Consider the following 26,701-nt stretch of genomic DNA (forward strand, 5'->3'; position numbering starts at 1 on the left):
TGACAGAGTGACTGAACTGCACTGGAAGACTCAACAACAAAAAAATTGTTAGAGCTAATATCAATTCAATAAATTCACAGGATTAAAAAAAGGCAATATGCAGAAATTTGTGGAATTTTTATACATTAATAATGAAAGAGAAATTAAGAAAATAACCCATTTACAATTGCAGCATAAAGAGCAGAATATCTAGGAATAAATTTAACCAAGAACGTGAAAGACCTGTGCACTGAAAACTCTAAGATACAAGTGAAAGAAAATAAATAAGACACAAATATATGGACAGATATTCTGTGTTCATGGATTGGGAGAGTCAATATTGTGTCAAAATGTCCACACTGCCCAAAGCAATCTATAGATTGAATGCAATCTGTACTGAAATTTCCAATGGCATATTTCACAGAATGATGATAGAGATGTCATATTCCCTGGTTTTAAACTATACTACAAACTATAGTAATGAAGGCTGTATGGTACCAGCACATAAAGAAGCACATAGGTCAATGGAACAGAATTGACAGCCCAGAAAAAGCCCACACACATATAGATGATTAATTTATGACAAAGGAGCAAAGAGCATACAATGGAGAACATCTCCTTAGTAAATGGTGCCAGGAGAATCAGGCAGCCACATGCAAGAGAGTGAAATTAGACTGCTGTCTTATACCACCCACAAAATTAACTCAAAGTAGATTGAAGATTTGAAACCATAAAAATCTAGAAGAACATGTAGGTGTTAATCTCACTGATCAGCATTTTTTTTTTTGTGTATCTGACTCCAAAGGCAACGGAAAGAAAATAAAAAACAAACAAATGAGACTACATCAAACTAAAAATCTTCTGCATAGCCAAGGAAACCATCATCAAAGTGAAAAGGCAGCCTCCTGAATGGAAAAAGATATTTGCAAATCATATATCTGATAAGGTGCTGCTGCTGCTGCTGCTGCGTCGCTGCAGACGTGTCCAGCTCTGTGCGACCCCATAGACGGCGGCCCACCAGGCTCCCCCGTCCCTGGGATTCTCCAGGCAAGAATATTGGAGTGGGTTGCCATTTCCTTCTCCAATGCATGAAAGTGAAAATTGAAAGTGAAGTCGCTCAGTCGTGTCCGACTCTCAGCGACCCCATGGACTGCAGCCCATCAGGCTCCTCCGTCCATGGGATTTTCCAGGCAAGACTACTGGAGTGGGATGCCATTGCCTTCTCTGATAAGGTGCTAGTATTCAAAATACAGAAAATACTCAAGTAACTCAACAATAAAAAAATGAAACAGCCTGATTGAAAAATAGGCAGAGAATCTGAAGAGACATTTTTTCCAAAGAAGACATTCATGTGGGTAACAAACACATGAAAAGATATTCAATATCACTAATTATTAAAGAAATGTAGATCAAAACCACAATGAGATATCACCTCACACCTGTTAGAATGGCTGTTAATGAAAAGATAAGAAACAACAAATGTTGGAGAGGATACAGAGGGAAGAGAACCTTCATACACTATCGATGAGTCTGCATTTTGGTGCAGCCACTATGGGAAAGAGTATGGAGATTCCTCAAAAAACTAAGAATAGCACGACCATATGACCTAGCTGTTCCACTTCCGGGTACTTATACAGAGAATTCCTGTGCCGTCCCACCTGCCTGCACCGCCCACCTCACAGCAGCACCATCAAAGGCTGCAGAGGCATCCTGTGGCACAGTGCCCACCTGCAGCCGTGGTGTGGCAGGCACGCTGAGGGTTGAGCGCCAAGGCCACTAGAGGCCCTATGGTCTTGGAGAGAGGGGGGCCAGGAAGGCTTCCAGAGCCTGGGCCCAACGTGGAAGGGGACTCCTGAGAGGCAAAGCTATGGCAGGGAGCACCCTGAGTTATACGTAATCACTGATGCACAGCACCATAGGGAAGACAAGAAGATCAAGACCCCTGCCTCCCCACAGCTTATACCTAAGCAGGTGGTGCAGCAGTAAAGAGTCCGCCTGCCAGTGCAGGAGATGTAAGAGATAAGGTTTCGATCCCCGGGTCTGGAAGGTCCCCTGGAGGAAGGCAAGGCAACCCACTCCAGTATCCTTACCTGAAAAATTCCATGAACAGAGAAGCCTGGCGGGCTACAGTCCATAGGATCTCAAAGAATCGGATGCTACTGAGCAGACATCTAAAGAATACAGGAACACATTCAAAAAAGATACATGTACCCCTATATTCATTGCAGCATTAATCACAATAGTCAAGATATGGAAACAACCTCAGTTGTTCAGTTCAGTCACTCAGTTGTGTCCGTCTCTTTGTGACCCCAAGGTGAGGGGTTCCCCCAACTTGACTTGCAGTGGTGATCATTTTGTAGTGTATACAGATGTCAAATTAAAATGTTACATACTTGAAACTTACATAATTAAAAAATGGTATCACTGGCTAGCTTGTGCCTGTTTTGTACTTTAAAGCAATAACTAACTTTTATTGTGCCCCATAGTACTCATTCATGCTCTTTGCCAAAACAATTTTGGGTCTACACCTTCTTGGCATGTAGAGAATTGCTTTCTTAGTTCCTTTGTGGGTGAATGAGATCATATGAATAGTTTTAGTTGGGAACAAATGTAAAGAGCAGAATGTCACATCCTTGGCAGGTCATTTAATTTCCCAGGCAAGTGCCCCAAGGACTTTCTTTGCCTTCTGACAGGGCAACCAGGCGTTTCAAGATGATGGTCATTCTATCAGCCTGGGATCCTAAGTGACTGATGAACAGAGCCCCCAAAGACTGTGATATGCATGTAGGGTGACAAAGCCCCTTTGAGCCAAGCCCTGTGTCAGCTGCTGAGGGAGATAAAAGTTCATATATGTGTATATATATATAAATATATACATATACATACATACATATAATATATACATATATACATACAATGCATTATATAATACATATTATTATTGTTAATTAACACATTATATATAGCATAGATATAATTATATTGTCTTTATCCTCAAGGGGTGTTCAAATTAGTTGCAATGATAAGATATAAAAATTCAGAAGGTATATAACAGGAGTTATTTTTAGGTGGAAAATAGTTAAGGCCAACAGTAGGAGAGATGGCACAAGGTTATGGGCCATAAGAAGGAAAAGGAGAAGAAGGAAGGGAAGATTACCTGAGGAGAAATCTGCACTGGGTAGAATTTAAACTTCTGAAGGCTGAAGAATTTATATAATTAGAAGAGAGGGAAATAGCCCTTCAGGTGAGAAAAAGCAGGTAAGCAACAGTAAATCAATGAGAAATTAGGAGGTATTAAATAAACCCATTTCACTGACACCAAGTTTTGTTTAAGAAGTATTAAGCTGGCTTGCAAGTCAAGCATCATAAGCTCAACAGTTCATTAATTAATTCACAAATATTTATTGGATACCTCTATGAGTTCATCGCACAAAACTGACAAGAAAATCCCTGTCCATATGGCAAGTGCATTCTAGTGGAATTGAGTACTGGCAGAGTCAGAATCAGATCCAGAGTCTCCTGACTATTCCAGTACTTGTGGCTTTTTCCAGTGATGAAATAAAATGATATATTCACTTATTTTCTGGATTAAAAAAGTTCCCGTTCTGAAAATTTGGAAAAGTGGCTGTCCTTTTCTCTTTCCCCTGGATGGTTTGGCCCTGAGTGCAACCACACACCTGTTTGTTCTTCTATTTAAAATTCAAAGTTGTTACAGTCCATGTGCTCCAGTGATGCTCAATGAATATTTGATGATCCGCTTGGTATCGTTCATGCATTCAAAAACTTCACTTAACAAACATACATTAAATGCCTAAGATATTCCAGCCACTACTAGGTTCTGGGGATATTAAATATATGTGAACATATGATTTTAGCAAAATATTAAAGAAATGGTAATAGATATATGTACATATATGTGTAGAACTTTGGGATCACAGAGGTGAACTTGGCTTAGTGGGCTTAGCAATTAGAAATGGCACTGTGCTTGCCAGATTTACCAAATAAAAACAGAGGTGACCAGTTAAATCATAAGTGTGTCCCAAATATTACATTGGACGTGCTTATACCAAAACATATTTTTTGTGTATTTGAAATTCAAATTTAAGTGGGAGTCCTGTGTTTTATTTGGCCACCTTAGCTGGCATAATTGGACAGAGTAGTAGATGAAGTTCCAGGGGTCAGTGTGGGAGAGTTACCAAGACACCAAGAGATGTTGGAACTCACTAAGGAGAGCCTAGCAGAAATGCCAGGAAGAGTGGGGATGTTCAGGAGTCGGGATGGGGAGAGAGGTGCTTTGAAGGTGGGGGATCAAAATTGTGTTTATGATTTCACATTGTTCTGGAAGTTGAAGCCAATATAATGAGAACCAGAACAGAAATGAGGAGTATGACCTTTGCCTATTGGAAAAGGGAGGAAAAAAAGTCACTATTTTTGGAAAATATCTTCTTAAAAAACCCGTGAGAATCAGCTGAAAAAAATATTGGAGTAGATGAGGGTTCAGTAAGGTCATTACATATGAAATAAATATTAAAAAATCAGTAGCTTTCTTTTGTAGGAACAATAGCCAGCTAGAAAATATAATGAAAAAAGATCGCATTTGGTATACCTTCAAAAACATAAAGCAACTAAAAATAAACCACAAAACCATGAAATGTGCTGAACTTATATAAAAAAACAAGTTTAACACCTTTAGAGACGTGAAAGGAGATGAAAAGATGGAGAGTCATGGCATCTTTCTAGTCAAGAAGACTGAAGACTGTAAAGGTGTCAATTTTCTTATAGTTTATTTTTTGGACTAATGAAATTGTAACCAAGATGTTTGTAGGAAGCACGAGGAACATCAACAGCCAGGGGAAGTTTGATGTGTGACACAGGGGCCCCAAAGCTAGTGCTCTGTGACAACCTGGAGCGATGGGATGAGGAGGCAAGAGGGAGGGGGCTCAGGAGGGAGGGGACACAGGCATGTCTACAGCTGCTTCATGCTGCTGTGTGTGGCAGAAACCATCACACTATTGGAAAGAAATCATTCTCCAAATTAAAATGAAAAAAAAAAGATTCCAACATTTACATGTAAGAACAAAGTCATAAAAACAGCTGGAGAAATTTCAGAGAAAGTACTAGTGAACGGGTAATTAAACCTACCTGATATTAAAACATTCCAAGAGCTCCATTCCTTCCATCACAGTTGTGTTTGGGAATGAATGAACAGAGAAGGCAACAGGATGGAGCTGAGAACCCAGGAACCCCCTGGGTCTGGAACGCTAACTTACAGGACAGCAGGGAAAATAGATCAGAGGGCAAGAGCAGGACAGTTCAAGAAAAGTGCCCAGAGAGTTGTGCTGTTGTTAAGTCGCTAAGCCATGTCCGACTCTTTTGCAACCCTGTGGACTGTAGTCTGCCAGCTCCTCTGTCCAGGAGATATCCCAGGCAAGGGTACAGGAGTGGGTCGTCATTTCCTTCCCCCAGGGATCTTCTTGACTCAGGGATCAAACCTGCATCTGCTGCATTGCAGCAGATTCTTTACTGCTGAGTCACCAGGGAAGCCCAAAGGGTTGTGTATCTATCTGGAAAATAATTTTGTTTTTCATCTCATAGGAAACACTCCAGATGCATTTAAGTTTTAAATGTGAAAAGTAAACCAAACGAAAGAACAACAGAGCAAATATATATCTGATCTTTGGACTTAAATTATTTTCTGGATGGCTTAAGGGGCTTTGAGTAATGTAAATCCAGCCAATCAGAAGACTCCAGGGGGTTTTGGTAGATTTATTCTTTGCAGAGAGTTTGCTCACTTGTAGAGGAAGGCTTGCCTGAAGACTAGTCAGAAGACCACTGGAGTGATCCTGGCCAGAGATGTCAGGAGTCTAGCTAAAGCCTGGCAGTAGGAAGAGAGAGCTGAAGACGGGTATGGAAATGAACAGCAGCCTCCCTAGGAATTTGCCATATGCACTGTGTGTCTAGAGGCAAAGGAATATGCTCGGGATCTCTCTGTCAGATGGTTTGTAAAGGGTAGTTTTTTGTTTTTTTTTTTAAAGGGTAGTTTTTAAAGTAAAATCTATTTTTATTATTCCCGCATACAAGACCTCCCCACAATTCAGGTCTTTTAAACTCCATGCCTGGCACAATCAAATTCAGTGTTTCCCACTTTCTATGTTTTCTTTTCACAGTCTCTGGAAATGTGATCTAACTAAGTTTCACTGTAATCGATAAAATATTGTACGGTATGTGTGGAAACAGATATGCCTGTGTTTTTATAAATGCACATGAGAGGCGGGGATAGGAGAGGTGCAGAACAAGGTGGCTTGTTCACGCTTTTTAATATCGACAGACTGGACGAAGCAGCATGATCTGTCATAAAACGAAACCTAATATTCGAAAATGAGATCGCCGTCTCTGCGTGTTTAAATCGTTTTCCCGGGAGACAAATCTTCTTTCATTTGAACAAACACACGCAAGTGTTTTTTATGGACTACTGGGAAATACTCAGCAGTCGGTTTGTGCCGGTGAGGTCAGAGCGGCTGGCCGACGGTTTGAGTGTCTTCTCACCAACACGGTTGCAATCAAGCTACCCTCTGACCCACTTGCAGTATCATTCTGAGGTGTCAGGTTAGAAAGCAGTATTTGTGTGATATAACGCACAAATGGTCTTGCTTGTTGGCCACAACTTCTTCCCAAAGTATTTCCTATCCAGTTAGCCACCAGAGCAGCCACAGTGGCTTAACATGAAAATGGGCACCAGGGGTGTACATCTCAGATCTGAAAGGCACTGGATCCAGTCTGACTGGATCTGGCTTTGGTTCAGTTTTAACGGCCCATTCTTTGTTCCTTGACTGAGCACATGGAGGAAATAATCTTTCCACTGACAGGTTCCCTAAATGGAGTCATGATCACAAATTTTGGATGTCCTGTTCACTACCATCAGAGAAGGCAATGGCACCCCACTCCAGTACTCTTGCCTGGAAAATCCCATGGATGGAGGAGCCTGGTGGGCTGCAGTCCGTGGGGTCGCGAAGTGTTGGACACGACTGAGCAACTTCACTTTCACTTTTCACTTTCATGCATTGGAGAAGGAAATGGCAACCCACTCCAGTGTTCTTGCCTGGAGAATCCCAGGGACGGGGGAGCCTGGTGGGCTGCCGTCTATGGGGTCACACAGAGTCGGACACGACTGAAGTGACTTAGCAGCATTCACTACCATCTTTTTAAATTAAGGATCGCTTCTATTTTAATAAAAGGCATGGTTAAAGTATCGAGGGGGGAACTAATTAAAATCTAATGTGATGTATCACATACATCACAAAGTATTTGTAGGCAGTGCCCAAGCATTTTTGTTTCTTCCGGTTTATTAAGATATGCCTGAGAACACCCATCATTAGAGATGCACTGTTATTGAATGGAAGCGGAAAAGCTGTAGGCACTCACGCAGCAAAGAGAATGACGTGCTGAGTGAGTCGTTCTCTCTGACTCTGGCTACTGTCAAAAACCCTATCTTCTACTGATGGGAAAAAGGAAATAGAATTTTTTTTTTTTTTGGTTTGAATGTAGAAGCATCTGCTTTCTTCTGGGTTTTCATAGAGAACCAGTTGTTTCAGTAAAGATTCGGTATTTGACAGGTGGCAAACGGTTGTGGATAATGACACAGTAGAATGAGGAACCTAGAGATAGAGACCCAGAAATAGGAGGCAGGACGAACTGAGTTTTCCTCTGGCACCGTGAAGATATAAATTAAATCCTCTAAAATACACTCACCTGCAAACATTTATCAAGGGCTTGTCTGCCAGAACTGGGTAAATCCTTGAATATACAGAGATGAACTAGACATAGTGTTCAGGAGTACAGAAGGAGAAAAACATGATTTCTGGATTACAATCAGTTTTTAACATTCAAAGTGTTAGGTACTGTATTTGTGTTGTGTACAAAGTGCAGGGGGGCAAAAAGAAGGCCCCAGAAAGATGCTAATCTAGACAGGAGACTTTGAAGGCCAAAGGAACACTGACAGCTTCAGGGTAAGCTGTTGAAATATGCTTTTAAATGTTTTCCTTAAAAAAGAAAGGCTAAGAGATGCAACTCACATGCCTGCTTCTAAGTGTATAAGCTGACTTCTGTCTGCCTCTTTCATTATGAAATGCCTTTAGCTGTTTGCATAACAGACAACAGACATAGATGGTGGGGAAGAGGGGAAGGAGGGCTGGTTTATACTGTTGAGCCTTGTCATTCCATTTATGAATAGAGAGCAGAAATTACAAATTCAGTCTTGACTGTTTTAAATCCCGGCTGTGGTTGGCTCAATAATGACTCCCCAAAGATGTCCAGGAGCTGACCCTGGAACATATATGACTATACTACCTTACATGGGAAAAGGGGCTTTGCAGATGTGATTAAATATCTTGAGATGGCAAGATTGTGCTGGATGTGCAGGTGGACCAAACGTAATCACAAGAGTCCTTATGGGAAGGAGGCAGGAGAATATAGTAGGAGTTGTGATGAAAGAAGCAAGAGGTTGGAGTGATGTAAGGAAGGGGCCACAAGCCAAGGGATGCAGGAGCCTTTAGAGGCTGAAATGCAGCCCTGCTCATACTTGGATGTCAGACCTCTGACGTCCAGAATGATGAGAGAACAACGTTGGGATGATTTGTGACAGCTGCAATAGGAAATGAATACACCAGCCTCCTCATTAATATGGGCAGGGAAAGTGGTCTGCAGGCCACTGAGCTTCAGAAGGCACCAGAACTTACATTAGCTTTGTGTGGTTTTCAGTGGCACCATTAGGAAGTGGAACACCATATATTAGTTCTTCATTTTGTACACGCGTCTTAAAGGGACACACACCTAATTTGCGTCAGAACTGGGCTGCCTAAGACCTTGGTCCTCTGCTTTCCCCCATTTCTCTGATATCTAGGAAACCAGGTGATAAGTTCATTTCCCATGTCAAAGATTTTCTTCTACTTGGAATGGCCTTAAGATTTTTGCTCAAATTTATATGTCTGCTCCCGTGGGTCACAGCAGATACAGTGAATGCTCTGAAACCAGGAGACTGTGGGAAGCATGACTGACTTGGCCATGATTTGGTCAAACCACTTAACTTCTCTTGAACTGTAAAATGGGATAATAACACACATTGTGCCTGACTTACTGGGTTGCTGAGGATCAAACATGATAATATATGTGAAAGGGCTTTATAAATTCTATAATGCGATTCAGATGTGAAGAATTATTTTTATATGCTCTAGAAGGCTGGCACAGCCCCTCTCCCAGGTGACCAAAAAGCATGTGAGATTTTATTTGCTCCAATAATTTTATTCTTATTAGTACTTGTTCAGTATACTACATGCGTACTCACAATGCACAAAGCATTTATTCTTCTGGCTAGGGTAACTACACCCCCCTCCCTCCAAACTTACCCTTGTAAAAACAAATACGACTCATAAAAAAAAAAAAGCAAAAAGCGGGGATGGCTGGTGGCATCATTCATGAGCACCGTGTGTCATCAAAAACACTCACCTGTCACTCTGCAAACGAGCTGCTTTTGAGAGTGGACAGTTAGTTCTTTTAACCAAATAACTACCTAAACACACAATCTATTGCTTTTGCTTCTTCTTTTTTTTTAATTTTAATTTTTAATGTGATTTCCTAACCCTCCACTTCAAGAGGTAAATACAATTCTGGCAGAGTTTTGGTCTAATTTAGTTTATTAGGGTTTTTACTACAAGTTTTTAAGCACTCGCTGATTTTCAAAAACATATTAAACTGGCCATGGCCAATCTCATCGATTGGTGCAAGTCCACATTTCCCGAACGACTTAATAGTCTGCAACTTGTGCCGGACGGAGAATGATTTCACCATTCTCTGTCCTACAACCTGGAGGTTGGACATTGTTTTTTAACTCTGTGGCGGGAGGAAGCAGTTTGTTTTGCCATATTGGTCTCCTCCCTAGAACCACCTCCTATGGGTTTTATAGGTTCTACTGTCCTGGACAGCACATTAAGTCCCCAGAGAACCTCTTTGTAGGCCATTTCTAGGGTCACCAGCCTTGCCACGGCCTGTTCTTGGAAGATGGAGCTCCTAGGAATTTTCCCCAAATTTGATCTTTAGGGCAGGGGGATTGGAAGAGCTATGGAGAGCCTATCATGGCAAAATAACTAAAATTGACACTTATGCTTCTGAATCTTATCCCTTTTCTCTTTCTCCATATCTTTTTCACAGTTTTTTTTTTAAACAATATTTTTATTTATTTTCAAGATATTTTAAAAATTTATTTTTAACTGGATGACTGCATTACAATGTTGTGTTTCTGCCATACAGAAAGGAGAATTACTGCTCCCCCCCCAACCCCTGCCTCCATCCTACCCTTCTAGATCTTCACAGAGCACTAGCTAAGCTCCCTGCTCTATATAGCAACTTCCCACTAGTTATCTGTTTTACATATGATGATGCATATGTATCAGTGCTACGCTCTCACCTTCCCCTTCCCCCACTGTGTCTCCATCTTTTTCAATTGCCAATGACAAATCCAGCAAACGTTTACATACAGCAAATAAATAAATGGCTAAATATTTGTGCACTTCCACTGCGGGGCTCCTGTGCTGAAAGCAGAGTTGAATTCATAATCTCGTAGAGGGAAATCACATCATTGTATATGTCTCTAACTCCTAGGGTGTCAACTGGATTAGTTTTGGTGCAAAGGAGACATAGTTAACTACACAGTCAGAGACGGAGGACAGCAAAGATGATTGCTCAGGAGGACACAGTCACTAGGAAACTCTGCTATACAAGCACTGTGTCTGAGATTCATGCTGCAGATCTTTCGGGACGGTTATTACTTCATTTGTACCTGTTAAGCCCCTGCTCAGCCCAGAGAGCGACTGTTTACCTGCTGTCCACAAGCAGCACAGCACTTCAATATTCTGAAGCAACAGTGAAGGGCTGTGCAGTTCTGGTCTGAGCTCTGCTCCAAGGAGTGGACTCACCTGGGATAAGTCACTTCACTGCTAAAAGAACACAAGATCTTCCAGCCTCTCAGGGCTGATCTCAGCATCAAATGAGATCATGAGAACTCCGCTTTATCTGAAAATGTGTATGAGAACTTCTAAAATAACACCAAAGCACGAAGGAATATATGTGTCTATCACCTAAGGAACTACAGCTAGAAGTATAATGGAGTGGTTTTGAATACCAAAATCAAAGTGACACTTTATGTTCTTCCCATGTAGTATGTGTGTAGGCATATAAACATATATTGTGACACATATACATAAATACGCGTGTCATATACACACATACATATGTACAAGTATGTGTGACATGAAGTGAAAGTGCTAGTCGCTCTGTCGTGTCTGACCCTTTGCATTCCCATTGATTGTAGTCCACCAGGCTCCTCTGTCCGTGGGCTTCTCCAGGCAGGAATACTAGTGTGGGTTGGCCTTCCCTTCACCAAGGGATCTTCCCAACTCAGGGATCGAACCTGGGTCTCCTGCATTGCAAGTAGACTCTTTGCTGTCTGAACCATCATGTAATCCTGCATATGTGGCATGCCCGTATATACTTGTTGGTCGATTCTGAGAAAGCAAGCCATGGGAAAGGGGCAAGCAGTACTGGTCTGAGCACTGTGGGTTTCAGCTGACCAGGCTGCAGCTTTAAGCGGTGCCTACAAATTCGTTCTTGGAAGCCAGATTGCCTGGGCTACGATCTACTACTGTGTCATGCTGGGCAAGTCATTTCCCTCCCTCTCCAAGCCTTCATTTCATCATCTGAGGAACTGAGATATAATAAAGGTGGCCTCGTCAGGTTGTTGCAGACATGAAATATATACATGACAAGTTAAAAAAAAATGCTTTCTAAAAGGTCTGGCACCCAATAGGTGCTCAATAACTCACATCCATTACTATTATTCTGGAAATTGCTTTCTTTTTAAACTTTTGGAAAAATCCTCCCATTTCCGAGACCAGGATGCAAAAACAATACTAAATACTGAAAAGATGTAGGAATGGATTCTAAAACTTTCCAGATAAAAGAGCCTTTGTGTAAAAGGGATAAAAATTATTTGTTATGTTTTGCTTTAGACATGTTATCAACCTTTTACAGAATAGCATTATTTTTATAATAATAACAGAAAGCATCACTCATTCTCTAGACTCAAATAGCCAACCAGACTCTGGGTAAAGGCATATATTATGTGAGCAAAGTGGAATAGCAACTCTTTTGAAAGCTGCTCTTTATTGAGGGCATTTATATATAACATAGGACAACCTGTTTTGTAGTTAATGAACCTGGAAGCTAAAGCCAGTGGTATGGCTGAAAAGAGCAGAGTTCCTTCTTCGATGCTACAAGGTGAATTAGCATCAAGTCCTCTGTCAAGAACCTTCCAATAAAGAACCGATTATATAAGGCATTGAGCCTTTCTCTAATTACAGCTATAAATATAGATAATCAAGTCATTTTAAGTACTAAAATCAGTTTCACTGTTTATGCTCTTGCCATACTATATATTTAGCTGCTGACTTTTAACTTGAAGACATAAGCAGCTGGTGAAAAATATCCTTAGCATACTAATTAAGTTGTCATGGGGGATACCAATAAATGTGGCCTGTGTTAACGAGGACTGAAAACAGTATAATTGTTTTACCAACTAAAACACTGTATATGAGGAGAGCTTAGGATTTCATCTCATAAATTAGATGCTAAATACTTTTCTCTGGCTATTTTCAAAAGTATCATCTCTGTAATAAAGTTATCTTTAAGTGATTTTTGCTTGGGCAGGCCTGGGGCTCTGAGACAGCTCTCTGGCCTGAACTATGGGCTTTGCACAGTTGATTACAGGAAGGGAGGTGAGTGGATGATAGTGGAGACTTTCAACCCCTCTCCCAATCACAAGTGGGCGGGGCCCCAGACAAACTCACATGCCTCATCACAACAGTACCTGGATGGCTGTCCTGCTGAAGCAGGTTCTACTTCTGTCTCAGAGACAGGAAGTGACCCTGCCTCTAGAAGAATGGGATCCAACAAAACATCAGAGTGACCACCCTCCCTCTCTTGGGGAAGGACAAATGACGTGTAGAAAGAGTCCCAAAGCATTCCCACCAGCACTCCACTTATGAAAATAAGGCAGGCTACAAGGACCCCTTTATCCCTTCCTCCTGGGCGAATCTAGGGCTCTTCAAGTTGGTGTTTTAAAACGTATTCATATACAAGTACTCAGTCACAACAGTTTCAATTGAACACCTTGTCTGGTCAGGTATTAAGCACTCAGTCACGTGATTTCCGTATGGTAGTGTTCATAAGTGTGCTTGCACAATTGAAATCAGGCTAAAGGATGTTGCTTTCGCCTCCAGATTTTGGGAGGAAGGAAGGAACATTTTATTTGGCTTCTTAGGTCTCTACTCAGCCCAGGGTTCTGAACCTGGTATCCTAAAATTTGATTTCATTTGTTACTCAAAGAATCCCCAAGTTGATTTTACAGAAGTAACTGAGATTCAGAGTGATTAAGTGACTCGTCCAAGGTCACAAGCTTGTGAGAAGTGCATGCGTGCTAAGTTGCTTCAGTCGTGTCTGACTCTGTGGCCCCACGGGCTATATATAGCCAGCCAGGCTCTTCTGTCCATGAGACGCTCCAGGCAAGAATACCGGAATGGATCGCCATGCCTTCCTCCAGGGGATTTTCCGGACCCAGGGATTGAACCCATGTCTCCTGTGGCTCCTGCATTGAAGGCAGATTCTTTATCACTGAGCCACTGGGGCAAATTAAAATCCAAATTCAGGCTGCCTTCCTTCTTCACATTCAGCTCCTTCAGTTATCTGTTCCTGGCTGGTCTAACGGCAGAAAAATCAAAGCCCATTCTACTGTTCCTGCAAATAACTCTTGTCCCAGTAAGTGTGTTCTCTTCGAGTTATTGGGACCACTGGGTACAGCATTTCAGATGAGGCTGGGGACTCTTCAATCAACACCCGGGGGAGGAGGGGTGACCTAGCCAAAGTCTGGCCTACTGCTTCTAGTTAGGGAAACACAGTGAGCTTTGCTTTCTACTCTCCTGAGTTAGTAGCTCAGAAAGTGTTATCAGGAAGTCTTTCTATTTTGTCTTCTCATTTCCTTATCCTGGTGTTTCCTAAAGTAAGTTTCAGGGACACTACTCTTATGATAAAGGAGCCTACATTCAAATAAGTTTGGGAAGTGCTACGTTACACCCCCCTCCCCCACTCCATGATGATCAGATGTTCATTGGCATATAAAGGCTCTGAGAAGATCTGCAGCAAAACCCAAATGAAATACTGCATCTTACTTCAACCCATGCCTTTCAAGTAAACCGTTATGACCCTGGAATGCTTTTCCCACCTACTCCAAGGATTACAAGCCCTACTTACTCTTTAAGATTGAATTTTAAAAATATATAGTTCCCCAGCCTTACCCTCAGAAAGTCTAATTTGGAAGAAGCCCAGGAAATGGCAGGCACACACACATGCACAGGAAATGGCAACCCTCTCCAGTGTTCTTGCCTGGAAAATTCCACGGACAGAGGAGCCTGGCAGGCTACAGTCCATCGTCATCGAAAAAGTTGGACGTGACTGAGCATGCACACACACACACACGCATACACACACAGAATTTTAAGCACCTTCTTAGTGTACAGATTGGAAGAAACTTCCAAGTAATTCTGACAACCAACTGTGAAATTAACAGACAGTGCCTCAGAACTGAGTCTAGGTTAGTGCTCTATTCAAGAATCCAGGGACCAAGATGTGTTCACATCAGCAAAACTAGATTATGCTGTCAATTATTATAATTTTATATAGCCGGCAATACAGTTTACAGTGGGGCATGTTTAAATGGATGCCCTTCAGATAACAGCTGTATTTGAAAGTACTGCAGTTCTGCTGTTTTTTCAGTGCCCTCAACAACCGCATGATATCTGAAGCAGCCAAAATCTGGGAAGATTGATAGATGAGACAATCCTGGGGTTCATCAGACTTGCTCCTGGCCCAGTTTATCCAAGTCTGAATCTTTTCCTTTGTAGATTGTAACGTTTTAGGATCTTTTAACTTGGTTACAACAAAATGCCGAGGACCTGCAGGGGAATGGTGAGTGACATCCTGCCCCCATTTCCCTCAAGAGCCCAGTTACCAACCAACATCAAGGGCTCCTTACATTAACATACAGGAAAAATTTATAAGTATGAATTTCTTCAGCAGTTGTTTTGTGTTTATAATCAATTCCGTTGTGACTTCCTTCCCTTAATCACAATGAAATCTCAACTACATCATGAACCTAACTGGAAAATGCTGCCTTGGGAATAACTTAAATATTAATAACATACTGGAAAACAAAACAGCAGCTTATAAAAAATAAAACCAAAACTTGTTCTGACAACTATGGTAAAATTAGGAGCTTAGGCAATTAAAAAGATAACATTGTAGAAAATATTTTCACATCTTTGTTGCAAACATCATGTACTATAGCTTATAAAAGGCACACGTCTTCTTAAATGAATGTTATGTTGGTTTTTTATCTTTGGAGGCAGTTTCTGAGTGCAGCAAATAAGTTCAGAGAAAACACTGGAGTCGCCTCCCAGAGGCTTGAGACCCAGATGAAACAGGACATGAACCGTAGGCGGATTATGAGATGCATCCCTTTGCAATCTCCTTTTCCAGGGCAGATGGGCCAGGAACCTCCACTTACTCTTCACCCTTGCTTCTAAGAAGTTTCATCAAGCCCTAGGTGAGACTGTTTTCCACATCATGAAAAAATGGGCACTCATTCCCATGCAAGGAAAACAAAACCCCAGCTGCTTTGTGGGACAACAGCCTCAGGGTACAGTGGTCCCTGGCCATGCCCACCGACACGGGGCCAACGCTTGACAAGGTCACGGGGCTTTGTCTGTGGTTGAATGGGGACCCCCTTGGGAAGACCAGTCCAGACTGTTAAGTGAGACTCACGCTGACCAGTCAGTCATCCACTTCTGCCAGTGAATCCAGAAGGATGCTGACTTTCACCAAGGACAGAGGTCAGAGAGGTCATTTTACCCAGCGGCGGTGGGGAAGATGTCCAGTCAAAGAGGGCCAGGGTGGCCTGAGTTCCTGCAGATTACAATCTGGCCTTTGTGGAATTACCCAGCTTGCTGGTTTTGCTACAGGGATTATAGGGTGGGGGTGGTATCATTTAGGGCAATATCAAGTGTTTTGACTTGGGCAAGAGGCATTGGGTCCTAAGAGAACCCATGTTTCAATTGATAGGATGAATCTTCTACTATAGATAATCACGACTGAGCCAGAAACCTTATATATATATATATATATAATAGGACATGAGTTTGAGCGCATTGATTTTCCCGGGTCTCTCTCTCTCCCATGCCTCTGTGCTTTGCAGAAGATCCCCTGCTCTCTCCCTGGAGAAGTTGTTTTCCTGCATGGAAGGCACGTGATATAGTTCCAGGATTCGTGCACGTACGAGTCTAGAGAAAGTGTGTCTGGTGCGGTAGCCAAACTCCCCGTCTCGCTCCTGCCATCCAGGTTCTGCTTAGGGCCAACGCGATTCAGAACGTGGGATGCAGCACAGACTTTGCCACCGTGAGCACGAGGCATGGGGAAGACAGTCTGCTTTGCTATAAATGGAGTTCTCTTAACTCCTTGTGCACATTGAACGGGTTCCAGCATATAACAAACACTCCAGTCCTGTGCATTCCCAAGCGCATAGCCGTCAAATCCAAACTTTAAACTTGAGTAAATGTATCTGTCTTACAAAGTCCAAGGTATTTATTACAGGGATCACCCACTTCAGGAATTTAAACAATGTTCAGACCAAGGAAAATTTTCTTACCAGGGGTTTTAAACTCCATTTCCCCTCTCTGCAGCTGGCGAGCAGAGCCTGACATGAAAGCAAGTGAACCAAGCAATCCCCACTCTTCCTTCCCTCAGTCCTGGACTCACTGGTCTCTTTAACCCCTCCCTGCCCAACACAGGGATTTGCATCATTTACCAAAAAATGTAGTGGGTGGGTTGGTGCCAAGCTGGCTGGTATCCCCCTTCCCTGGGGGACTCAGAGCAAGGCATTTAAACATACCCCCACATCCATTGTCACATGACGTTCTTCAAAGTCCAATTAACAGATTTAAATGAGAAGGTCGTAAAAAGGTGTTTTCTTGTCTCTCCTTCTCTTGCCTCCCCTCCCTTCCCCCAGCACACACACTGTCTAATAATAGGCTATTAATTCCAGCCCTTTCAGACCGTCCGTAGTGTGGTGTGTAAACTGTGGCCGCATCAATCAGAGTTGTGTGTCTGGTTATTTCAAGCATTCCCTGTTGGCATAAAGAAAGGCTGGTTTGTCCGCTCCCGCTCAACTGCCCCTGAGATCTCCATTGATGGATAACTGAATGCATGAGCTGGAAACTTGACAGCTGGGGCAGCAGGAACCCAGCTGCTGAGTGATCAGAGTGGGGGATGGGGAGAGGTTGGGGCTGGGCTGGGAAAGGTGGGGCTGGCCAGTGACAGGGTGTTTCATCCCCTGAAAGTGGGTGGGGATGTGGGCTTCACTGTCTGACTCTCATGACTGACCCGGCTGGCTCCAGCTTGGTGACTTGGTGAGCTGAGGCACCATCCCTGGTAACGAGCACAGGCGCCCTGCAGGGTGTGCAGTGCACCCCTCCAACACTCAGCCCGCCACTGTCACCAAAGTCAGAGGCGTGACCTTCCTGACACAGCGAGGTTTCGGCAGGGAGAGACCCAGGTTCGATGCCTGGGTCAGGAAGATCCCCTGGGGGAGGGCATGGCAACCCACTCTAGTGCTCTTGCCTAGAGAATCCCATGGACAGAGGAGCCTGGCAGGCTGCAGTCCATGGGGTTGCACAGAGTCGGACACGACTGAGTTGACTGAGCAGCAGCGGTACAGGGACCAAGGACCTCCCCGGTGGCTCAGTGGGTTAAGAATGTGCCTGCAACACAGGAGACGCAAGGAGATGTGTGGTTGATCCCTGGGTCAGGAAGATTCCCTGGAGAAGTGCATGACAACCCACTCCAGTCTCCTTGCCTGGAGAATCCTGTGGACAGAGGAGCCGGCTGGTCTACAGTCCATGGGGTCTCAATGAGTCAGACACGCCTGAAGCCACTGGGCACAAGCTGCGAGGGTGGCAGTGTCTTAACTGCCAGCAAGTTATAGCCAGGGCTGCTTTTTCCTCCCTCCTTGTAAAACATCTTAACTGACTAGAGCTTAAAGTTCCTACCCTGTTATATCTTTAGCATCACTTCTAGTCTAAAAATGACACTAGGAAGGACAAAGAGATAGTGCAGCTCATATTTTGCATATTTTGATGACTTGTTTTGTGTAGCTAAACTCCTGTAGACATCAGGAGACCCAGTTTTTCTTAGAAAACGGTGTAGAAAGTGATCTGGGTCTAAACTTTGGAAAATACTTATTTAATACACATATGGATAGATTTTTCTTTCTCTGATTATTTTCACCTCAAAAGCTGGGTGGCGGTGATCTGGGCACAAAAGAAAAAATAATGGCACAGAGAGGTAATGAACTCCCTCTTACTTAATAAAAACAGAAAACCTAAAGAAGGTCCGTTTAAACTTATATGCTTTGTAGACTCATTTTGTCATGAATAAAACCCATCCTTGCCACCACCTGCTAATTCTCCAGGGTTAAGCCTTGCCTTTCAAATGTGGACTTCCAGTCTGGGGCAGGGGTCGGTGAGCAGGGAGGGTCTGGGGAAATCAATCTTGGCTCATCCTTGCTAATGAATAGACGTGAGAGGGGATAGGCGGGGGTCTGAGTGCCCCCGGAGGCTTCTTTGGGCAAAAGTCAAGCAAGGAGCTGCAAGTCTTGTGGTCTAATTATAGGACCCTTAGCAAGAATGCACAGCTGACCCTCATGGCAGAAAGCAAGCATGAATCACCAGAGAGGATGGTGGGAAGGGGAAGGGGCCATCCCAAGGGCATGGGGGGCCTCACAAGGAAGAGTAATGCAAGTTATTGCATCAGGACTAGCCCAAGAGGCCTCAAGCAATTCACTAGAAATACTGCTCACTGGGGAGGTTTGGAAGTCAGCCTCGACCTCTCTCTCCTCCTCTCATCCAGCTGTCCCAGGACAGGACTGCTCCACATCCTTGCTGGGGTTTCAAGCATCATCAGCTCCACTGTCGTCTGGCTGAGTTGTCAGAGGCTCTGCAGGCAGGTGTCACTGGAGGGCCAAGGGGGCACACAAACTTTGCAAGACTGCTGGCAGAGGATTGCCGCCCCATTGGGTTCTGGCTTGCTGGCCAACCCGGGAAATGGACGAAGGCGGGCAAAGAGGCAACAGACTCTAGGGAAAGAATGCACTCCCTCTCTGCCCTCCCAGCTGCGGTGCCCACGGTGGCAGCCTGACCCGAGGATTCCTGGAAGGCAGCACGGGCACCAGATGGGGCAGCGAGCACAGCGCCATTGGTCAGGGGCGGGGAGGGACAGCAGCTCACCTGCTGCTCCCAGGACTCAGGTGTTTACGGGAAAAGAGGGCGGAATCTACTTTGACCACGAAGGCACATTCAGGGCACGTGATTAATATTTGGGATCATAATCTCTGTAGTGGGTCCCAGAGATTGGTATTTCGAGGTTTCCCAGGTGATTCTTTCATATTAATTCATTCACCAAATATTTCTCGAGTACCTTCTCCGTCCTAGGCATTGCTCTCAGTGCTGGAAATACAGCAGTGAGGAAAACAGGCACATGTCCTTGGCCTCTGGGGTTTGCATTCTAGTCGGGGGGGACTGAGGCATATGGCTAGACGGAAAGTGCTGAGTCCTCCCGGGAAGCTCAGCTATCCAAGCAGTGTGAAAACAGGTGGTGGGGAGGAAAGCTCAGTGCCAGGTGATAGTTAAGCACAGGCTTGAGAGTGGTGAGGAGGTGAATGCTGCCAATACCTGGGGGAAGTACACTCTGTGCAGAGGGAGCAGGTCGGGCCAAAGCTGAAGGCAGGACTGGGCAGGAGTGGCAACCAGCTGGCAACGCGGCTGAGCCCAGGGGCCGCAGGGAGGGTCATGGGGGAACAAGAGGAAGCAGACACCGGACATCTGAGGACACTCCTCTGAACCGTGACCCTTGATTGGTAAAACACCGACTGATTTCCAACCGGTCGTGGTAAAGAATCCAGTTTCAGTGGTTTTGTTTGGAATCAGACAGGGAAGGTGATGACGTGAGCTGATCAAGGTTTGAATGCAGAAGCCTTGCTCCAGGCTAGGTTCTGGGCTAGATGCTGGTTTCATAAACCCCAGTGAGGCACCTCCTGCCCCTGACGACCTTTCAGCCTGGTGGCAGGGACTAGAAATCAAGCACACGGCCCAGAGCTTGCCGAGAGCTGAATGCGTGGGGCCAAGCAGACGCTCCGAGGGCCGACCCGACCCCTGTGGCTGGCTCCTGACAGAGGACTTCCTGACCAGAAGTCTGACTGGTGCCTTCAAGCTTGCGTGGGACCAGCCAGCTCCCTCTTGGGTACTCTCGGGGCCAGGTGGAGCTGCCTGGCCCACAGCTTGTCCCAGCAGACACCCCCCCCGATCCCGGCCCCTGTTCCTCGGAAGCTCCCCAGCTCCCAACCCCAGCCTGTGCTGAACCCTGAGCTGGCACCTGCCACTTCTCATGATCAGGTTCCCACTGCTACCTCCCAGCAGGGCCCTTGGACACTCCAAGGACTCTGCTTTTTGTATCAGACCCAGAGGCAACTCGTTCACTTCTCCTTGGTTCTGAATCTGCTGGATATAGGGCTCCCCAGTATTTGGTGTGATAACTTAAGAATCAAACAAGTCAACAGTGGGGAAAGACCTTACTTACTGCCAAGGAGGCAGATGAAGGAAGCTCCAGGAGGTTTTGAGGGGATGAGGAATATGCCATCCTTCTAAAGTTACAAGGTACACAGGAATGGAGTTTTGTGGCCTACTCTGAAAGGCCTAGTTCCTCAAATCAGATAGACGTGGTTTTGACCCAGTTCTGCCACCTTTAAATGTCTGATCAGGAGCCGAAACTTACTTAATCAGACTGAGTTATTTTCTCACTTGTAAAATAAGGATATGTGAAGAATATAGATGAGAAGGATAATCAGTATAAAATTCTATGGATGTTACAAGAACATAGGAAGCATGCAGTGAAAACTGGAGTCATTCTTGTTTCTGCTATTGCTGTTGACTGAATGTCCCCCCAGCAGCCCCAGGCTTAATCCTAACACCCAGTGTTTGAAGGTTGGAAGGTGATTAGGTTATAAGAGCACAGCCCTCATGAATGGAATTAGTGTCCTTAAAAGAGATTTTATACAGGCCCCAGGAAGTTTTCTGCACACCCCCTTCCCACCTTCTGCCATGTGGGGACACAGCGATAAGACTGTCTATGAACTAGGAAGAAAGTCCTCAAAAAACACTAGATCTGCCAGTACCTTCATCTAGGAAACCCAACCTCCAGAAGCATGAGAAGTAAATTTCTGTTGTTGATTAGCCTCCCAGTCTACGGCACTTTCTTATAGTGGTCCATATGAACTAAGACAGCTGCTATTATTATTCCGGGTAAGACCAAGTACAAACGGAGGATGGGGGCTTCCCTAGTAGCCCAGGGGTTAGGGGTCTGCCTTGCAATGCAGGCGACACGGGTTTGACCCCTGGTCCCAGAAGATCCCATATGCCATAGGGCAACTAAGCCCAGGCACCACAGCTGTTGAGCCTGTGCTCAGCAACGAGAGAAGCACTGCAGCTAGAATCCCACCCACTGCAACGAAGAGTAGCCCCCACTCTCCACGACCAGAAAAAAGCCTGCGTGCAGCAGAGAAGACCCAGCACGGCCATAAATAAATAAACAAGGAAGCCTAGGGTCATATTCTGGAAGATCTTGATCAAGGAGGCTACATCTCGGAGTGACAGATAGCCGAGCCAGGACAGAGACCCTCTTCCTTGATTCCTCTGTGGGCTCCCCTTCTGGGAGTTTCCTCCTCAAGCCCGAGGCGTTGGGCTGGGAAGAGCCCACATTTCAGTCGCGCAGTTCTGTGCTGTTTCTTCTCTTTTCATCAGGGCTGACATCTGTGCCTGGGCCATCTTTATGGGTCTGGGAAGACCCAGACCCAGTAGAAGGCAATGGCACTCCACTCCAGTACTCTTGCCTGGAAAATCCCATGGACAGAGGAGCCGGAGGAGCCTGTTGGGCTGCAGTCCGTGGAGTCTCAAAGAGTTGGACATGACTTAGCGACTTCACTTTCACTTTCCACTTTCATGTGTTGGAGAAGGAAATGGCAACCCACTCCAGCGTTCTTGTCTGGAGAATCCCAGGGATGGTGGAGCCTGGTGGGCTGCCGTCTATGGGGTCGCAGAGTCGGACATGACTGAAGCGACTTAGCAGCAGCAGCAGCAGCAGAAGACCCAGACCCAGGGTGATGTGATCCAGCTGTGGACAACTTCTTGTTTCAGAGACTTGGCCTCTTCTCAGAGGGATGCCAAAATGAAGAAAATAACTTTTCTTTGGCAGTTTCCACAAAGTGAAATGCCAGTCCCAGCCTTTGGATTTTTTCCCCTTCTGTTCACCCACGCTGTTTATGGAAAATGAATCATGCGACTCATTTACACACAAATGGAGAGGTAGTTTGGGGATAAACAACACAACTTCCTGGAACGCCACTGGCTGCCCTCACTTTGCTGTTATAACCATTGCTGCAAAACCTCGGTTTGTAGGGAGCCTCCTGGGGTATAAGGTGCGGCTTAGGTCAGAGGGGAAAACAGGCTCTGGGCCCATCTGCTGGGCTAATTAATGCTGGAGACAGGATTCTCGTCTGCACATTGCTCTTGCCCTGGCGTGAATCAAAACCATTCACTCTAGTTTCTCCAGCTCTAGCCCCTCCCCTCTGCCCAAGGACGGAACCCCTGCAAAGGCCCAGGGGAAAGACAGAAGGCCAGGCCCTGGCGGCCTTCTGCCCTCCAGGGGAGGCCTCATGGTGAAGTCCCCGGGGCCAGTGCTCTCTTACTGCATTCGTGGGGTCTGTCCTGCTTCCGTCAGGGATTCAGAGCTTCTTACTTCTGCAAATCTCTTCCTCCTTGGGGTCCAGCCGCAAACATGTGAGCCCCTCTTGCTTCCCATGCCCTTTCGGCTGCAGAAGATAAGTTTAGAAGTTATTCTTATTTCCAGGATATTTGAGGACATTTCAGGTGGCTTTCCTCATAGCTCAGTTGGTAAAGAATCCGCCTGCAATGCAGGAGACCTGGGTTCGATCCCTGGGTTGGGAATATCCCTCGGAGAAGGAAATGGCAACCGACTCCAGTATTCTTGCCTTGAGCATCCCAGGGACAGAGGAGCCCAGCGGGGCTACAGTCCATGGGATCACAAGAGTAGGACACAATTTAGCGACTAAACCACCAACCACCACCAGGTGGCAGTGGTAAAAACCCACCTGCCAATACCGGAGACTTAACAGACACAGGTTCAATCCCTGAGTCAGAAAGATCTCCCGGAGGAGGGCATGGCAACCCATTCCAATATTCTTGCTTGGAGAATCCCCATAGACAGAGGAGCCTGGTGGGCTACAGTCTGTGGGTTTGCAAAGAGTCAGACATGACTGAAGTGACTTAGCACGTATGCACATGCATGCAAAGACTGGCCTGCTCCTCCTAATGACCCACTCGGCTCAAACATTCACTTAGCTTCCCACGGACTTGATCGCTTGCTCCTCTGTGTTCCTATAGCTCTCACAACTAGTTCTGTATGCGTATTGGTGATTATTTGCTTGAGTATCTATCTACCCTCTGGGCAAGTAACCGTGCAGGGACCAGGGCCTGCCTTATTCTTTGAGTCTTTGGCAGTACCTGGCATGGAGTAGAAACTCAGTGCACACCGGCTGAGTAAGTCAAAGTGTGCTTTCACTCATCATCACTTTCTTTGACCTCCGAGATCATTTTTTGAGGATACTTCCAGTTTTGTTTTTCAAGATGAAGCATGGAGGGAGGGGTGCGTGTGAACTCCCACGTATCAGGCCAAGAGCGAACTCTCAGGACCCAGAATGGAGGCCTCAAAAGTTTCTTCTCTTCTCGAGGGCTGACAGTGACTGCCACACATCTTCCAGATGGGCCTAATCAGGGCCTCTCCCCTACTAACCAGTGTCTGCAGCCTGAGCTTCCTGATGGATCATGAGATAGGCTGGAGTGAGTGAAACTGCTCCGTTTCACTCTGTCAGCTGAGGGCCGCCTCCCAGAGCAGCCCTTCTCTCCCCAGCATGAGCTGCCTCCCAGCACCAGCGTCCTCAGGGTCTCCGCCGAGGCCACTGGTGGGGCACAGACTCGTCGCTCCCCCGTGATCCTCGCCTTCAAGCTGGCGATGTCTGTAGGCATCTCCAGGACGCTTTCTCTGCCACTCTAGTCATGACTCTTTCATTGTCCTGCTCTCCTCAGAACTCCTGCTCACTGTGCAACCTCCACCCTCTTCCTCCTCACCCTTGGCGGACGCGCTACCTCGTACTTCATACAGAAGTCCGGAACTCCCGAAAGGAAATGCTTTGTTTCCCCTGCCAGGTCCGTAGCCCGCTCTACCTCTGCGAGCCTTCTCTTCCTCTTTCCTTTTGTTACAGTGGTGAGCGCTGCCCTCCACGGACCCACGGCCAGCCCCCTGAAGGGATTCCGGATGCCCTCAGGGCCTCGTTTCTGGAGGCCACTCTCTCTTGGCATTTCTTTCCTCCTGGACTATCCCCCACACTGTTTAAGCACACTCTGTTGTTATGGTATTAACGCAAAAACCAAACAAGACTCCCTTGAGACTACCACCCCACAAAGGTAACCATCTCTATTTTTCTTCACAGTCAGCATTCTAGAAGCGATTTTCTAGAGCCTACAATCTCCACTTATCCAATTCACTCCTCAACCTCTCCAAGGAGGCCTCCACCCCTGTCTACAGTGCCGTTCTGGCTAGTATGACAGATCAGAATCATATATTCACGGAGAAGGGGCTTTCCGGGTAGCTCAGCAGTACAGAATCCATTTGCAATGCAGGAGACACAGGTTCAATCCCTGGGTCCAGAAGATCCCCTGAAAGAGGGCATGGCAACCCATTCCAATATTCTTCCCTGGAGAATCCCATGGACAGAGGAGCTTGGTGGATTACAGTCCATAGGGTCACACAGAGTCTGATACGACTGAAGTGACTGAGTAGGCATGCATACAAGGGGAGAGAGTTGGCATATAACCATTGGAGAAATGACTGTAGCTCAAACCAGGGTGGTCACAGTGAAGAGAATGAGAGAAGTGGACAAACTCTAAATAGATGTTGTGTGGTGTGTGGCCAAACAGATGTGCTGAAAGATGGAGAAAGAAAAGCATGGTCCTAGATGGAGAATCCCAAGGACGGGGGAGCCTGGTGGGCAGCCATCTATGGGTTCACAGAGAGTCAGACACGACTGAAGTGACTTAGCAGCAGCAGCAGCAGCAGATGACCCCAAAGTTTCTAGGAAGTTCAGCTGTTAGATGGTGCTGTCAACAAGGCAGACTGCAGAGGGCGGGCTTTTGGTGCGTGCCTGTCTCCCCTTCTGCGCTGTGAACTCTGCCAGTGGTCGCTGTATCTCAGTGTTCACTCACCACTGTTTCCCAAACACCCGATGCAGTGGGCTCGTACTTGTATATTTAATGAGTGAGTAAATCTTAATATATAACGGTTTTAGTTCCAATTAGGATATTTTCAGCTAGAAGTAATAGAAAATGTTAACTCAAATTAGTTTAAAAATAAGCAGTTTATCATCTCATAAAACAGGGAGTGCAAGCTCCAGGCTTGACTGATTCATCTCTGCATCACTCTGCTCTGTGGACCTCAGCCTTGGACTCATCCTCGGGCTGCTGGGCAGTGGTTCCAGAGTCACATTCAACCCAACCAGAGAAAGAAGAGGCAGCACCTAACTCTTTCAGTCTCTCTCACCTTCTCTCTCTCACCTTCTCTCTCTTTCTTTATCAAGGGCCAGAAACGCTCCCCCACAAGTCACCCAGCACATTTCTCCTCTTGTTTCATGGGGAAATTGGGCACAAACTCCTTCCTAAGCCAATCTGGGGAAAACAGGCCCCTGTAAATCACTCAGGTCCTCCCCTGGAGCTGGGGTGGGATCAGCTTGCTACAGGCACCTGGTCGCAAGGTGATGAGGAGGGTACCTGAACCAAGTCTGGATTTTGTTAGAAAGGAAGAAGCAGGAAACTGGCACTTGTAGGAAATCAATGCCCTCATGCTGACAAGATGCTTTGTAGTAATAGTGAAATACAGGTTTATCAACAGGTTGTATGAATTCTGAAAGCATTTGTGGGGGAAAAAAAGCTAAACTAAACCAGACCAAAACAAAAAAAGCCACAGCAATTGCTTTTATGCCTATGGGTATTCTAGATATAACAATCACCCAAAATATTAAATGAGTCTTGCAATTGATGATCACTTTACAACCACACATTTCCTATGAATTTAAGATACCTTATGGAAAATAATTGCAAGAGAATCCCATGGACGGAGGAGCTTGGTGGGCTACAGTCCACGGGTCGCAAGGAGTTGGACACGACTGAGCGACTTCACTTTCATTTTCACTATGGAATACAATTGCAAATTTCTTATGAAAGTTACTTAGCAAAAATTTCTTGAGCATTATGTGCAAAGACATGAGATCGAAATGGGAAAGGAATAACAGTAAACATACAACCTGTCCGAGTTAATCAGGAGGGAAAGAAGGAAGGCGCTCACAATTGCTGAGATCTGTCCTATGTGTTTGGTGAGGTGCTTACAT

General features: G+C 45.3%; 1 protein-coding gene across 7 annotated transcripts in view; it reads right to left on the reverse strand.

Moving 5' to 3' along the window:
• The window catches only part of ANKFN1 (ankyrin repeat and fibronectin type III domain containing 1), a 444,226-nt gene that overhangs the window by 352,530 nt on the left and 64,995 nt on the right, over positions 1-26,701 (reverse strand). Inside the window, exon 1 of one of the 7 annotated variants that reach the window (XM_070357279.1) lies at positions 2,070-2,148. The exons of 5 other annotated variants lie outside the window; for them this stretch is intronic. In XM_070357279.1, coding sequence (XP_070213380.1) covers positions 2,070-2,114 — 45 coding nt within the window. In that variant the 5' untranslated portion in view covers positions 2,115-2,148. Of the gene's footprint in view, positions 1-2,069; positions 2,149-26,701 lie in introns of those variants that run through there. One more of the 7 variants, XM_070357277.1, reaches the window with a different exon arrangement.

This window comes from Bos mutus, chromosome 19, assembly GCF_027580195.1.
Source record: "Bos mutus isolate GX-2022 chromosome 19, NWIPB_WYAK_1.1, whole genome shotgun sequence".
In the NCBI taxonomy this organism is placed as follows: Eukaryota; Metazoa; Chordata; class Mammalia; order Artiodactyla; family Bovidae; genus Bos; species Bos mutus.